Genomic DNA, 12,707 nt, shown 5'->3' on the forward strand with positions numbered 1-12,707 from the left:
CCAATACAAAAATGAAAAAATATTAAAACATTTTTCAAAAATGTGGGCGTGGCAGTTTTGGGCGGTTTGTGGGCGTAAGAGTGGGCGTGGCAACCTGAATCGACAAACTTGCGCTGCGTCTATGTCCCTGGAGTCTGTATACTTAATCTCAACTTTCTAGCTTGTGTACTTCCTGAGATCTCGACGTTCATACGGACAGACGGACAGACGGACAGACGGACAGACGGACAGACGGACAGACGGACAGACAGACGGACGGACAGACGGACATGGCCAGATCGACTCGGCTACTGATCCTGATCAAGAATATATATACTTTATATGGTCGGAAACGCTTCCTTCTGCCTGTTACATACTTTTCAACGAATCTAGTATACCCTTTTACTCTACGAGTAACGGGTATAACTACCGCATCGCAGGCGGAAAGGACAGCCGAACTGCGTTGGCGTTTGTTTTTCAGTACGAATATTTTGACTGCAGCAGAAGTTTGGCATAAAATTTACTAATTTTATAATGTGGCAGGCAGACATTTATTTCGACGCTAATTACAAACATTTAAACTTTTAATTAGTTTTCAAACAAGCAGCGCAAAAATGCAAAACGAACGCAGCGAAGGGGCTTGGCTAAAGAAAATTCACCATCGAAAGCGGAAAGAGGTATTATATACATACTCGTATATACATATACATATGCAAGCGAAGTTCTGCAGATCTCTGAACTTATTATGGTTGTTGCTTGTGATTGGGGAACGTGGGGTATGCAAATTGCAATGTATTTCTATGGCAAATGGAGAGCCAGTTCACTGCTCATTTATGGTAGCACGAGCAAAACAAACAAATAAAGGGAAGATAATGGAAATAAAAATAAGCATGAAAATACCATAAACAAATCCCAGCTCAAATTGCCACTCAAACTAACATGGAAATTGGCTACAAGCAAATGGCCATAAGCAGCTTCCAAAATGTTGAAGAGATCCCAGGCAAATGGAGCAATGAAATATAGGGGGGAGTGCGATAGCAAAACTTTTGAATTTTTTAGCCGTCAAAAGTCAAAGTATCTGATTCCCCATTTGCTGCTGGCTCAGCTCCCCTATTTCCCACTGCCCATCAAACTAATTGAACATGTAAATTGATACAGATGTCAAATTAGTTTCTAAAATAAAGCCCGTATTGGGGAAATGGACTCTTTCCTGTGAATGCAGGAAGGATTTACTACTGACCAAATTCTTTAAAAATGTTCTAAACAGACGATCCATGAATTGCAATAAAACAGTTGTGAGTAGACGTACAGTTTGGCACCAGTTAATCTGAGTAAAGGATAATTGAACAAAAGTTACATTTGTAATGTACTTCATTAAATTACCAAAATTAATTTCTAATTTAATATCCCCTCAGTTCATTACACATGCTGGCCAATTACACGTATAAATTCAAGTGAACCTGCGCAAAATCTCGAATGAAATGGATATGAATATTTCATGGGGATATTTGGTGGCACCACCTGACCGCAGATTCCCAGGGCCACAAGTCATAAAAGTATTAATGCCGTTTTAAGTACTTCCGTACCGAGCACTAAATACACCACGCCACATACAGAATGTACATAGTACATACATATGCATATGCATATGGATGTGAACAAGTAAGCGAGATAGCGAAAAATGCAAAGCGCACTAATTCTAACTGCAGCATAAATTAAAGCTCTCATGAATAATAATTCAAGGCAGTCGGGCAAGGGAAATACCCTGCAACAACAACAGCAGTAGCAGCAGCAAAAACAACTGGAAAAGCAGACGCACAGTATCAAAGAGCCACTTGAGTAAATGCGTTAGTTGTGCGTTCTCGAATCTGTAATTCGACCCCAAAACTCATTAATTCGCAGCAGAAAGGGGTCTTATAAATTAAATTACTTTCCAATCAATGCAATATTAAAAACGCTCTACTCAAAACTATTTCCAAATGTATACATGGATGGATTTTATTATCTGGAATACGTGATTGTGAAAAATTACATTCCGAAATAGTTTGTAATTGTACATTCTTTGGATATCCGAAAATGTAATTGGAAAGCATATTAGATTCGATTTTCCTCTAACTTTGAAGTGTACTTGATGGTCATGTGCTAAATTTTGTATATGCAATTCCAGTTTCAGGAACATTGCTCACTTTTGCCACTCTGCTTGTGTCGCAAAAAGCCAACAAAATTTTATAGCTGTTGTCATTATTTCATGTGCAGAGCCACATAGTCACGCCCCGCCACAACCCTTACCGCCCACTTTTCGTCCTGCCAGAAGCACCCACACAGCCACACACACCCACACACACCCACACACACGTTGATCATACGCAGCGTTGTGCTTAAAAATTTCAAATGCATGGCACTTTGCTTCAGAGACAGCCGCATCGCATCTCGTGCTCCCTCAGACAGCAAGTGGAAAAACATTAACAACACCAACAAGGACAATTTTTCGTGTCTGCAGCTATTGTTGGTGTTGGTGTTGGTGTTGGTGCTGCTGTTGGTTTTCCTATGCGATTTTCATTTTCATATTTATTTATATGTTTTTACGCTGGCTAAACTATGAGTACAAGTGCACACTTGTCTGGCGCCAAAAACGGCTCCTGTGTCCCCAACCTTTTTGTGCGGGTTGAGGTGGAATTGGGTTTAACGCTCCGCTTGCAACTGGCTTCGGGCACTAGTGCCAGTAACCCCAATCTCCGCCAGCTCTCTGGCTAAAAACGCTCTGCGATTGTCTGTGCATTAATTTAAATGCACTGTTTGGCTAGCCAATTTAATGGCAAGTCATTAGTTCCTGTCTGCAGCCAGTTGGGCTCTGGATAAAATGTTTTAAAACCAAACTAATGTCCTTTTAAGAGGTGCTTTATTCATGCAGCATGACTGAGGGAATTATTTAAAGTGTCACAAAAATGTATATTTTACTTCAAAATTCGTTATTCTTTTGGTAAGTAACATTTCTTAAAATTTATATGATAACTTCAATGAATTTATTGAAATACTTACTTTAAACAATTAGCGTTGCTGAGAAGCACAATTCGAACTGAATCCAGTGGACGTGAAAGCTTTTATCTGCCATTGTTCCCTCTTCCAGCCGTAAACTTAATCATACGGCTCTTAAAATTACAAATCACCGCCATCAGCGAGGCGCCAAGGACACTGCGAGGCTGGGCGGCTGGGCGGCTAGGCGGCTGCAAGGATAATAACAGACAACCTGCTGCACAAGATTGAATTCCCTCTTTTGCCGCGCAAGTGTCCTTAACAGTGACCATTTAACGGTAATTATTGCAACACTGTGGCACATTTTAAGTGCTCTCCCAGCGAACTTTTCGTTCGGCCCTTCCAATTTGATGGTCAACACCTGGCCAACAGTCAATTGGCCCACCTGGGCTGCATAAATTTCCGGCTCAGCATTTTACTTAATCCCGTCTATTTTGCGAAAGGATTATCAAGCAACTTTTTAATTCGCCGGCCAAGTGGACGGGCAACATCGCCGCCGTGATCACATCGGCAGTGATGTCAGCAGTTTTGTGCGGTGGCCTTTTAATGGGCCTTCGACTCCCATACCCTTCCATCCATCACCAGCCGGATTTGCAGGTAGATGGTAGAATCGCCAGGGCTCCTTTTAATGCCCATTGAGGGGCCCATTTGATGCGTGGCCAACTGAGCGTGCTCGGGAAGTTGCCAACTTGGCCAGCAGGCGAGAAGATAATAATTTGAAATGATGGATTAAAGTAGCCGTTAAATTGAAGGAGGTGAGCTAAACAGAAGGGGACTTTTGCGGTGCTTTGCAATTGAAAAGCGTGAATAACGGCGAAAATGGTATGACTTGTATGTGTTTTATAATATTTATATTTATTTAAAATATTCAAGCAAATATTCAAGCGCCAGCTGACGAGGTGCTGAAGTATTTGTCAGCAATCTTCAGTGGCGAAATTCTTTCAGGAGAATTTAATGAATGGTCTAACAATCCATCTTTGGTATGCCATTTAAAGGACATACCGTCATCCTCGAGCACTTGCCAAGGAAACAAATAAAAAAATGACAAATATTTGCACACATATCTGCATCGCAATTGACTTCAGCCCGAATTCCTCTCGGTATACAGCATTATTCAAAATGATGGACTTAAGTAGCCGTTAAATTGAAGTGGGTAAGAGAAAATAACAAAAATAACAAAGCCAAAAGGGGGAAAGATAAATGTTTGCTTATGCCAGCGCGTGTGTTTGTGTGGCTTAAGTTTAATACGCCATTCAATCAATTTCTGCACCGCAACCCCGATCCACTGAAGCCTGTGTGCCGAGTAGCCGGGCAGCCGGGCAGCCTGTCGATGTCCTTCCTTTTCAATATTGTAGTTTGCATTTGCAGGGGAAGAGAATCCAGCGGAAAACGAACGCGTCATTATCCTTTCAAGCAAACAAAAGCGTGGCTGCTGCCCAGGACCTCATTCTCGCACTTCTTCAGTCGTCGTGATTCACATTCTGCATCTTGGATAGCCGTATCCTGGCCAGCCACTCCTCCTTTTAAGTCTTTTGTCTGGCCATTTATTTATTTATTTATTTATTGTCATGCTTGTTTATTGTTTCGCCTGTGATTGCCTTTGGCTTCGCTCCTTGATTTCTAGCCGCACACTCCAGTTTCCTTATTTCAGACCGTTCATATGCATACGCTGCGACTTTACGAAGTTTATTAGCTTTGTGGCAAATGAGTGTCATTTCGAGATAAGGACGAACTCATTTCTTTGACTGCAAAAGCAAAAACAAAAACCTGAAAGGGCAAATGACCGCATGTAATAAAAGATATTTACCAATAATTTTGGCCTGAAACAAGTCCCAGTTAACTGCATTACAGCGTAATTTGTGTAAATTTCCGAATTTTAACTTTGTGCTTTCCTTAAAGGATTCTGATTTTTGCCTTTTCCAAACTTATGCTCAAACAATTGTTAATTGCAATTTCAACTAAGCCCCTCTAGCGCTGATATATGACTAAAATAATGAATCCAAAATGAAAATCACGCAAAAGATGAATGTTTTATAACATAAACTCTTCAGAAGAACTAATTTGATTAGATAATTTCCTTAGTTAATTATTTGTACATTTTCCAGACTGCACAAAATTCTTTTGAATTTAAAACAAATTTGTATACAACTCCGGAAATCACATATTTCCGGTGAGCTCTCGGCCATTCGACGTGCTTTTAATGAGCAGCACAATTAAATTTCACTCTCAAAATTACTCAAAAGGATGAACAACAATAGTACATTTGGAAAGTTGACTAGTCAATGCTCTTTTTGTAATTTTAAATAATACAAATAAGTATAGCAATTTGTTACACATTTTCCGGTTAGTTTTGATGGATATTTTCAATTTATACCTTTCTAAATTTACAAATATTATCTTTTTGAATTTACGAATTGCCCCTGCAATACCACTCATTGTGTATACATTAAATGAAAGTTATGCAAAATTGGGAATGTACCTATGTGAGCGGATGTTTGTCTGTGTGTGAGTGTGTGTGTTGTCCTTTATTTTCCCATGGCATAATATAAAACATCCTGTTGTTGGCCCTCACATGCCTATTGTCATAAATAACCCGTCCTGAAGGTATGTTTATGTTTGCGTTTGACAGTGTGTGAGCTTGTCTGAGTGGGTTTTGTACATTTTTGTGACTGGCTTAAATTTGTTGCGTTATTTGCGTCATTTCCGAAGCAAATCAAAAAAGGGGTGAAATGCGAGGGCCAGACAATGTGCGGCAGAAAATAAATAATGGCAGGATAAAAAATACCTACTATGTGCGGGAGGTTTGTGTAAAGTGTGTGCTTAATCAGCCAATCAATTTCATATACATATTTTAACACTCCAATGCGTTGGTAAAGAATAAAATTCCGATGCCGCTTGAGTTGAGCCTCGGGCCACAACAAAATGCCTACTGAAACATTCCAGAGAATTCAATACGCACAATGCAAAATAGTTCAGCATTATATTGCTATTTGGCCAGGCAATTGTGTTGAATATTTACGTTTTAATTTTTAATTATCGGCAAGAAAAATAGTGCTTTCATAACTAAATGGGACTGCACACTTGGTAGCTTTTTCCAAACTAATTGGTATTCAACAATAATGGGAACGCAAACTCTACAGTTTTATATTCTGAACACACATTTGATATTTTGAAGTTTCTCATAGACTTTGATGGAGGCATTACTTCACTTAAACTGTCGGGCAACAAATCACCAAGGAGAATTGCAAAATCTTCCGTGACATCATCGAGTCACTTAAATAATTTCACGTCCTGGAAGTTCACAGTGTTTCGCAGCAATCTAATGCACCTATAGAGTTATTGGTACCCACACAAGTGAGCAGTAAAAAAGCACATCCCCATAAAGTCTCCTTGCTTAGTGGCATGTCGAAAGGACCCTGTGGGAACTGCTAAAGTGCAGCCACTTAGCAGGGCTCTGTAGTTGCAGCTGGCATCGCCTAACACATCGAACGTTAACGTATTTATGGCTGCACTCAGCCTGACATCCACCAACTGCATTGGCATACAAAGTGGGTGGCGATGGCAGTTTGGGGCAACATAACTTAAACGGACGACCGACTTAAATTTCACGTCACCATAGCATCCATTTGGGGCAATTATAACGTTTCCTGACTTTGCAGCCAACAAGGCGAAAATACATTTGTATTCAATGTTTGTTTCTTTCGCCCGCTCTTTTTTTTTTCCATCTTTTTTTTTCACAATTTTCGTAACATTTCCGCCTTTTTGCATTCAATTTAATTTAACATAAACATGTATATGCTTATGTTATTATCCAACGCACACGCTGGCAGCGCAGCTGCTGTTGTGCACTGTGCAGAAGGGTTTCATGCTTCAAGTGAGCATACGTAGCGTATACGTAATGTGCAATTTTGTAACGGACTGAAGGGGTTAATGCAGTTAAAGGGGTGGCCCCAGTTTATGAGGGGAAAAGTATTCACTATAAATTTTGTGTGCGCACCGCTTGCAACAACAACGGGCGACGGGAACGAGGACGGGAACAACTGCAACAACAACTTAAATCTTAAGTAGCTCAACTTGTTTATTTATCGAAGCAGAAGTTAATGCGATGGTGGTGCGAGCGGGTGGCACGTTGGTCGGTTGGTCGCTTGGTTGGATGAAAAATGCTGCAATGAGTCAACTCATTGTTGCTGTCGTGCCCACATTATTTACAACTGTAATTGCAGGTGCAGTTCGTAGGTAGGCATGGGTTGGCTGTACACTTAAACGGCACAGGGTATTTGTTTCTTATTTAAAGGCAACTTTGCCGCACTTAGTTCAAATACAAAATTAATTTAAAGAAAAATGTAGCGACTACCATTAACATAAATCCATAAGCTGCAGACGAATGCGGTACCACATTCGAGATAGATACAAGCAGATACAGACACAGATACAAACACAGATAAAGATACTGATACGGGGACATGCTGTGGCCAACTCATGGGAATAAAAGGATAGATGCAGCAGCAGAAGCAGAGCTTTTAATTTTCCAGACACGTGCAAGCGGCGTAAACAACAAAACAAGTCCGACATATCAGAGGACAAATAAGCAAAATTTGTTTTGATATCTCCGCTTGTTCTGTGGTTCGCATAGTACCCAGTGCCAGTGGGCAAGCGAAGTATATAAGTATATTGTCTTTAGGCTAGAGTAGTTGTATATAAAGATTATTTTTTAGAAATACAATACTTCTTTAAGGGGGTACCTCATTGTCGGAGCTTTTAATATTCTCTGCACACCAGCTATTTGTCTGTCTGCTTATTTCTAAAGATTCGGCACGCATCACTTTAATGCAGTTTCGGGAAGAGCAGCATAACCATCACAAAAGTTTGCCCAGCTTGCGTGCTATGAAATTGCGTAGTCGATAGACTCCATACTGCAGACTGGACAGGGACACCAACATTATACTGAGCCATGATACGGTTCTCAAAACTATCTTTGGCTTAGCAAAATTTAAAAAAGGATATATATAGTGTTTTCCGTCTCTGAAAGAACAGTAATAAATAAAAGAAGGTGAATGCCTAATACGTCTCTTACAAATTACGACCGCCCCGGGCATAAAATATTATTGCAAAAATTCCGTACAAATGAAGGAATGCCAGTGGATAGACAAAGTGAAGAAGACGGGCTGGTTGCGCCACCAGAAAGTTATCGATGGTGAAGAAAATAGGTGGCAGCAAGTGAGTCCATATGTTAAACAAATCTGAAACCCGAGTCGGATTAGTTATCACACGATCCTTGGGATATATGGCTGTCCAATAGACAACTGCGATCAAGCACGCCAATGAGATGTTGATCCAATAGCAGGCCCAATAGATCTTTATCCAGCAAGACGGGGGAACTAAGAACAATGATGTATTAATAATTAGCTATTATTTAATAAATGAATTCATGTAATTTCTTACCCCAGCTTTCCGGCTTGTAGTGATAGATTGTCACAAGTATGGCTCCGGCAATACTGGTAATGCCGCACAATACGAATCCCCAGTTGGTCAAAAAAATAAAAAAGTTTCCGTGTTGGTAGTACTGATAGATACAACTGACCACGCCCGTGCCAAAGAATCCGCCTAAAAGCCATCTATAAACCAGGAAAATAGAAGACTTTGGCCCACGCTGCCACTAGAAGTACAACATAGAACGTGTAGATGTCGATGGAAAAATTTAAGGAGAACCAACTTGCGATCGCAGGAAGTCCGTAGGCATATGATGGTGTAAGCCCAGTCCACTGAAGCGGAGCTCATCCCGTAAACTTAAGGGCTCTTGGAGATGGCCGGATGATGATTCTGGCTCAGTTCCGGACAGCAAACGAAACATTTACGTACACTAATAATTTGTTTATATGTTTCGAATCGTCTGTAAATCAGCAGAGAAGTGACTTTAAGTTCAAGGCCCGCATGGCATCGACTTCTCGGCACCAATTATCCCATCGCATATTCCCAGGACTCCTTATCTCATGGAGCACGCGGCCTGCCCTGCATAATTAACAGATACATGCGATTCAGTTGGGGTCTACAGTGCGTGCGATTCGGCCGGGGTTCCGTGGTTCGTGGAATCCCGCACCTCTCGTTCCACGCGAATTACGACATGTGGCTGACATCATTTTCCTTCCTCAGCCATTCAAAGATTACGGTGGGCGGAAGTGGATGGAAGTGGGTGGAAGTGGGCGGAAGTGGGCGGAAGTGGGCGGAAGTGGGCGGAAGTGGGCTCCGAGAAGAATGGGACAGGATGTCGTTTTGAGCCAGGCAGACACTTTTAATTGAGAGACACTTGGCTGAGCTGTAACGTGCAATTAAAATGCCATTACATGTCAAAATAAAGCATCACCTGCACAGTGGTCCAGAATGCTCTAAAGCCCATTATTTATTTTAAAAAAAATATCACAGCCACTTACTGAATTCAAATTTGAACCAAAAAAATATATATCTATTTTTAATAGTAATTAAAATAGGCATCTTAAGTTTTGTGTCACCTATGCACCACAGTGCCACTTTTCCCAGTAAGTTCCGATAGGAATGTCTTACAATTCTTTCCAGCTTCTGGCGTTGTTGGTCCCCGGGTGATTCTCGTGTGTGAAAAAACTTGGTTTGCCAGAAAGTCTAAGTACTTAACACCCCTGGAGATTCCTGGAGGCGAAATCCTTCTTGCTGTCCTTCAGACTCTTTGCTCAACTCTTTTATTCTCTACAATGCTTCCTCGTACACTAGTCTGCATATTCCAAACAATTCACGTCCAGTCACATAGTTGAAGGTATTGGAATAAACATCTAACGTCCTTGTCCACCTTGGGATCATTTAATATGCAAATTTGTTCCCAACATTCACTCGGTTGATTTTGCCGGAATATTACATTGTTTACGTCCTTAGCTGCGCTGTGAATTTATTTTCCTAGTTTTCGTTTTTCCAATTGATTGGCTGATTTTTACATCAATCAAAAAATATATTTTTTTATGTGGCAGGAAGTTTTACCAGATCAAAGACAAGTTTAAATTCGACAATTGCTGCGGAAATTATTGAGTGGTCTGGAATTTTACAGACGCTTTGATAGTTGAAATTGTATTGATATTGCACAAAAAGTATGCAAAGTGCAATCAAATTTAATTAAGTACCCACGGTTATTTTATAACTATGTCGACGCTGCAAGCTATTGGGGTGGAAAAAGTACTGAGATTTCGATCGAGAACTTATTCAGTTCAAACTGGGGAAGTGAGGGTTCAACTGAGCCCCGTGAGCCTGGGGAAAAATTAAATTTGCCAGCGGCAAGCCCATTGGCGTGCCCTACTTTCTCCCGCCCAAGGAAGTCAACTCTTTGGCAGTTTGCCATCGAGTTGCGCTTTAAAAGTGCGTGCTGCCATTAGGGTGCTTTCATGTAGCAGGGCGAAGTCAAGGGTTAAGTGTTTTAAAGTGAGACGCCATTCAGGCCATTTCTATGTTATCGCAATTTACCAACCACTCCTGGCGCCCCATGAGGCGATACCTCACGTGTCATTATCTTAATATAAGGCAGTCCTTGCCCCGATCGTCCTTTCCACTTGCCTCCCGGTCGATAGAGCTTCTTTCAGCTCCCATATCTCTTACTTGAACACACAATTAAGTGGCAGGGCGTTTGCCAGAGTGAGGTTCGCATGTGGGGTGGCTTAAAATTAAATTTCTCATGCTTTGAGTGCGAGGACCTGTGCCGTTGCTCATTATTATATAGTCACGTGGCTGGGGTTCTCAAGAAGATACGGATACGGATACGGATACGGACACGGTATGTGGATCGTTACTGCGCGGCTATATCACAACTTGAGATTCGTCGAGAGCTCTTGCAGTTCTAGTACATCACTCGAGCTGGGTAAACTAACTATGCGATAAAGAGCAAAAAACCAAAGGGGCGCAAAAAATACCTAGGAAGAAATAAACTTGCGAAAATGTAACACACAGCAATTAAAGAGTAAAAATACCCTAACTACAATGAAATTAAATTAACCTGTATATTTCAGTAAAAGCAGGAAGTTATATATAAAGAATGTTCGTTATATCAGTCACCTCAAAATAATGAATACCTAAAAATATAATTTAACAGCGCTGAAATGAGTCACATTTCATAGGGTATATCGATTTCCCTACGGCAGATTTCTACACCTTTTTTGCATTGTTTTGATTTATTAGTCTCTTGGGAATTTCACATGCAATTTTCAATCTTTGCTTCTTGCCACTACAGTTTGTATATTTTTAGTGTATAAATCAAATGAGCACATGAGAACATCTATATATACTTGATAGCTTGTGTGTGTGTGGTGGCATAATTAGAAAGGTTTCTTGTGCTTAAGTGGCAGCTCTTGTAAATAATATCAACTTGTTATTGCATTTGAATTTAAAACGTTGTGAGTTCTGCAAGAGAAATCAATAAAAGTGTCACAACTTATTTGTCACGTTCATGTCAACTCATATGAAGTGCTTTATAAATATATTAATAATCTGTTTGTTTTTGATTTAATATTTGTCATTTTTTATACACTTAGTTTTCCACAGTTAGATTCAACATGGAGAGGCATTATTATATTACAATAATTTTGAATCGGTAAGCGATCAGCCATATTCCAACAATAAATCGTTAAAAAATTGTAATATTTTAAATCTCTGAAAAAAAGGATTTAATTCAAGTAGCATCATCTCAAATAAATGGCGAATAAAGGAATAATATCAACAAAACTTGTTGATTTTCTCAGAAGTGCATTTAAAAGTTCCGTAATTTAATTATTACCAAAGAAAGCGCAAACACAACACGCCAACTTGTCAATGCCCTCCTCTGGCCCTCTGCGGAAATCAATGCATGCCCTGCTGCATCTGGATCTGAATGCATATTGAAAATGTGCATAAAGGCTGGCTGGATGGCTGACTGGCTGGATGGCGGAATAAAGGGGGTGGTGACAATGCCGTCTGCTCGGTATTTATGCAACTCGCACACCCACAATCAATTATGCAATATGAAAAGCCAAGGCTTGTCCGAGGAAAACGAAAAATCGAAAAGCATTTGCGGCAATTTCTCAATTCGGGGTGAAGGCAGTTGGCATGGCATGTAGCTGGGGAGCAGGGGCTGAATTGTGACCCAGAGGCGCCGAAAAGGGGGGTGCCTTCCATGGGGCAAGAGATAGGGGCAGGGAGGTTGTGCTGTCAGGACAGACGGCATCGTAACCGGACCCCCGGGCTACGTCGACGTCTGCATTGCGCCATGCAAACTCGAGCTGCGGCAGCAACAACTCATTTTTTCCCATTTCGTATTATTGAGGAAGGGGGGGTAATGTCGACTGTCGACTGTCGACTGCCGATTTTCATTGAATATTTTTCGGCCAAACCGAGGCCCTCTTCAGGCCTGGAACGTGTGGAGCTCAGAGCGCCCCAGTCAGAGTCATGGCTCCCAGACTGTGTGTCGGGAGTTTGTGCCAAAGGCTAGCAAACAGTTTGAACCACCACCAACAGCAACAGCAACAGCAATAGCAACAATAAGGCTCGAGACTCCTCTACTCGACATTCTGCTGACCTCAATATTTGTTCAACTTTTCAGCAACAATTTTGTTATGCGATTTTGGCCCCCGTCTCACCACCGCCGCCCCCGTCGCATGGCTGTCATAAATGCCTGCAGTTTGGCAGTTTGTGCAGTGAAAGTGATTTTCGGA

The 12,707-nt window shown here is 41.1% G+C and overlaps 1 protein-coding gene across 3 annotated transcripts; it reads right to left on the reverse strand.

Moving 5' to 3' along the window:
* Positions 1-4,851: 4,851 nt before the first annotated feature.
* On the reverse strand, positions 4,852-8,924 carry LOC120458817 (protein rolling stone). 3 transcript variants are annotated; one of them, XR_005617227.2, is made up of 5 exons: positions 8,726-8,924; positions 8,455-8,668; positions 8,087-8,390; positions 7,755-8,034; positions 4,852-4,997 (listed from the first exon to the last, which is right to left on the reverse strand). XR_005617227.2 is itself a non-coding variant. In XM_039646626.2 (4 exons), the coding sequence occupies exons 1-4, from the start codon at positions 8,861-8,863 to the stop codon at positions 7,869-7,871; spliced, it is 822 nt and encodes a 273-aa protein (XP_039502560.1). In that variant the 5' UTR covers positions 8,864-8,924; the 3' UTR covers positions 7,513-7,868. The 3 variants fall into 3 exon arrangements, 1 of the variants encoding a protein (XP_039502560.1); XR_005617228.2 differs by lacking the exon at positions 4,852-4,997 and adding an exon at positions 7,513-7,694; XM_039646626.2 differs by lacking the exon at positions 4,852-4,997 and having other exon boundaries at positions 7,513-8,034.
* Between the last annotated feature and the right edge of the window lie 3,783 nt (positions 8,925-12,707).

The sequence above is a fragment of the Drosophila santomea genome, chromosome 2L (assembly GCF_016746245.2).
Source record: "Drosophila santomea strain STO CAGO 1482 chromosome 2L, Prin_Dsan_1.1, whole genome shotgun sequence".
NCBI classification, from domain to species: domain Eukaryota; kingdom Metazoa; phylum Arthropoda; class Insecta; order Diptera; family Drosophilidae; genus Drosophila; species Drosophila santomea.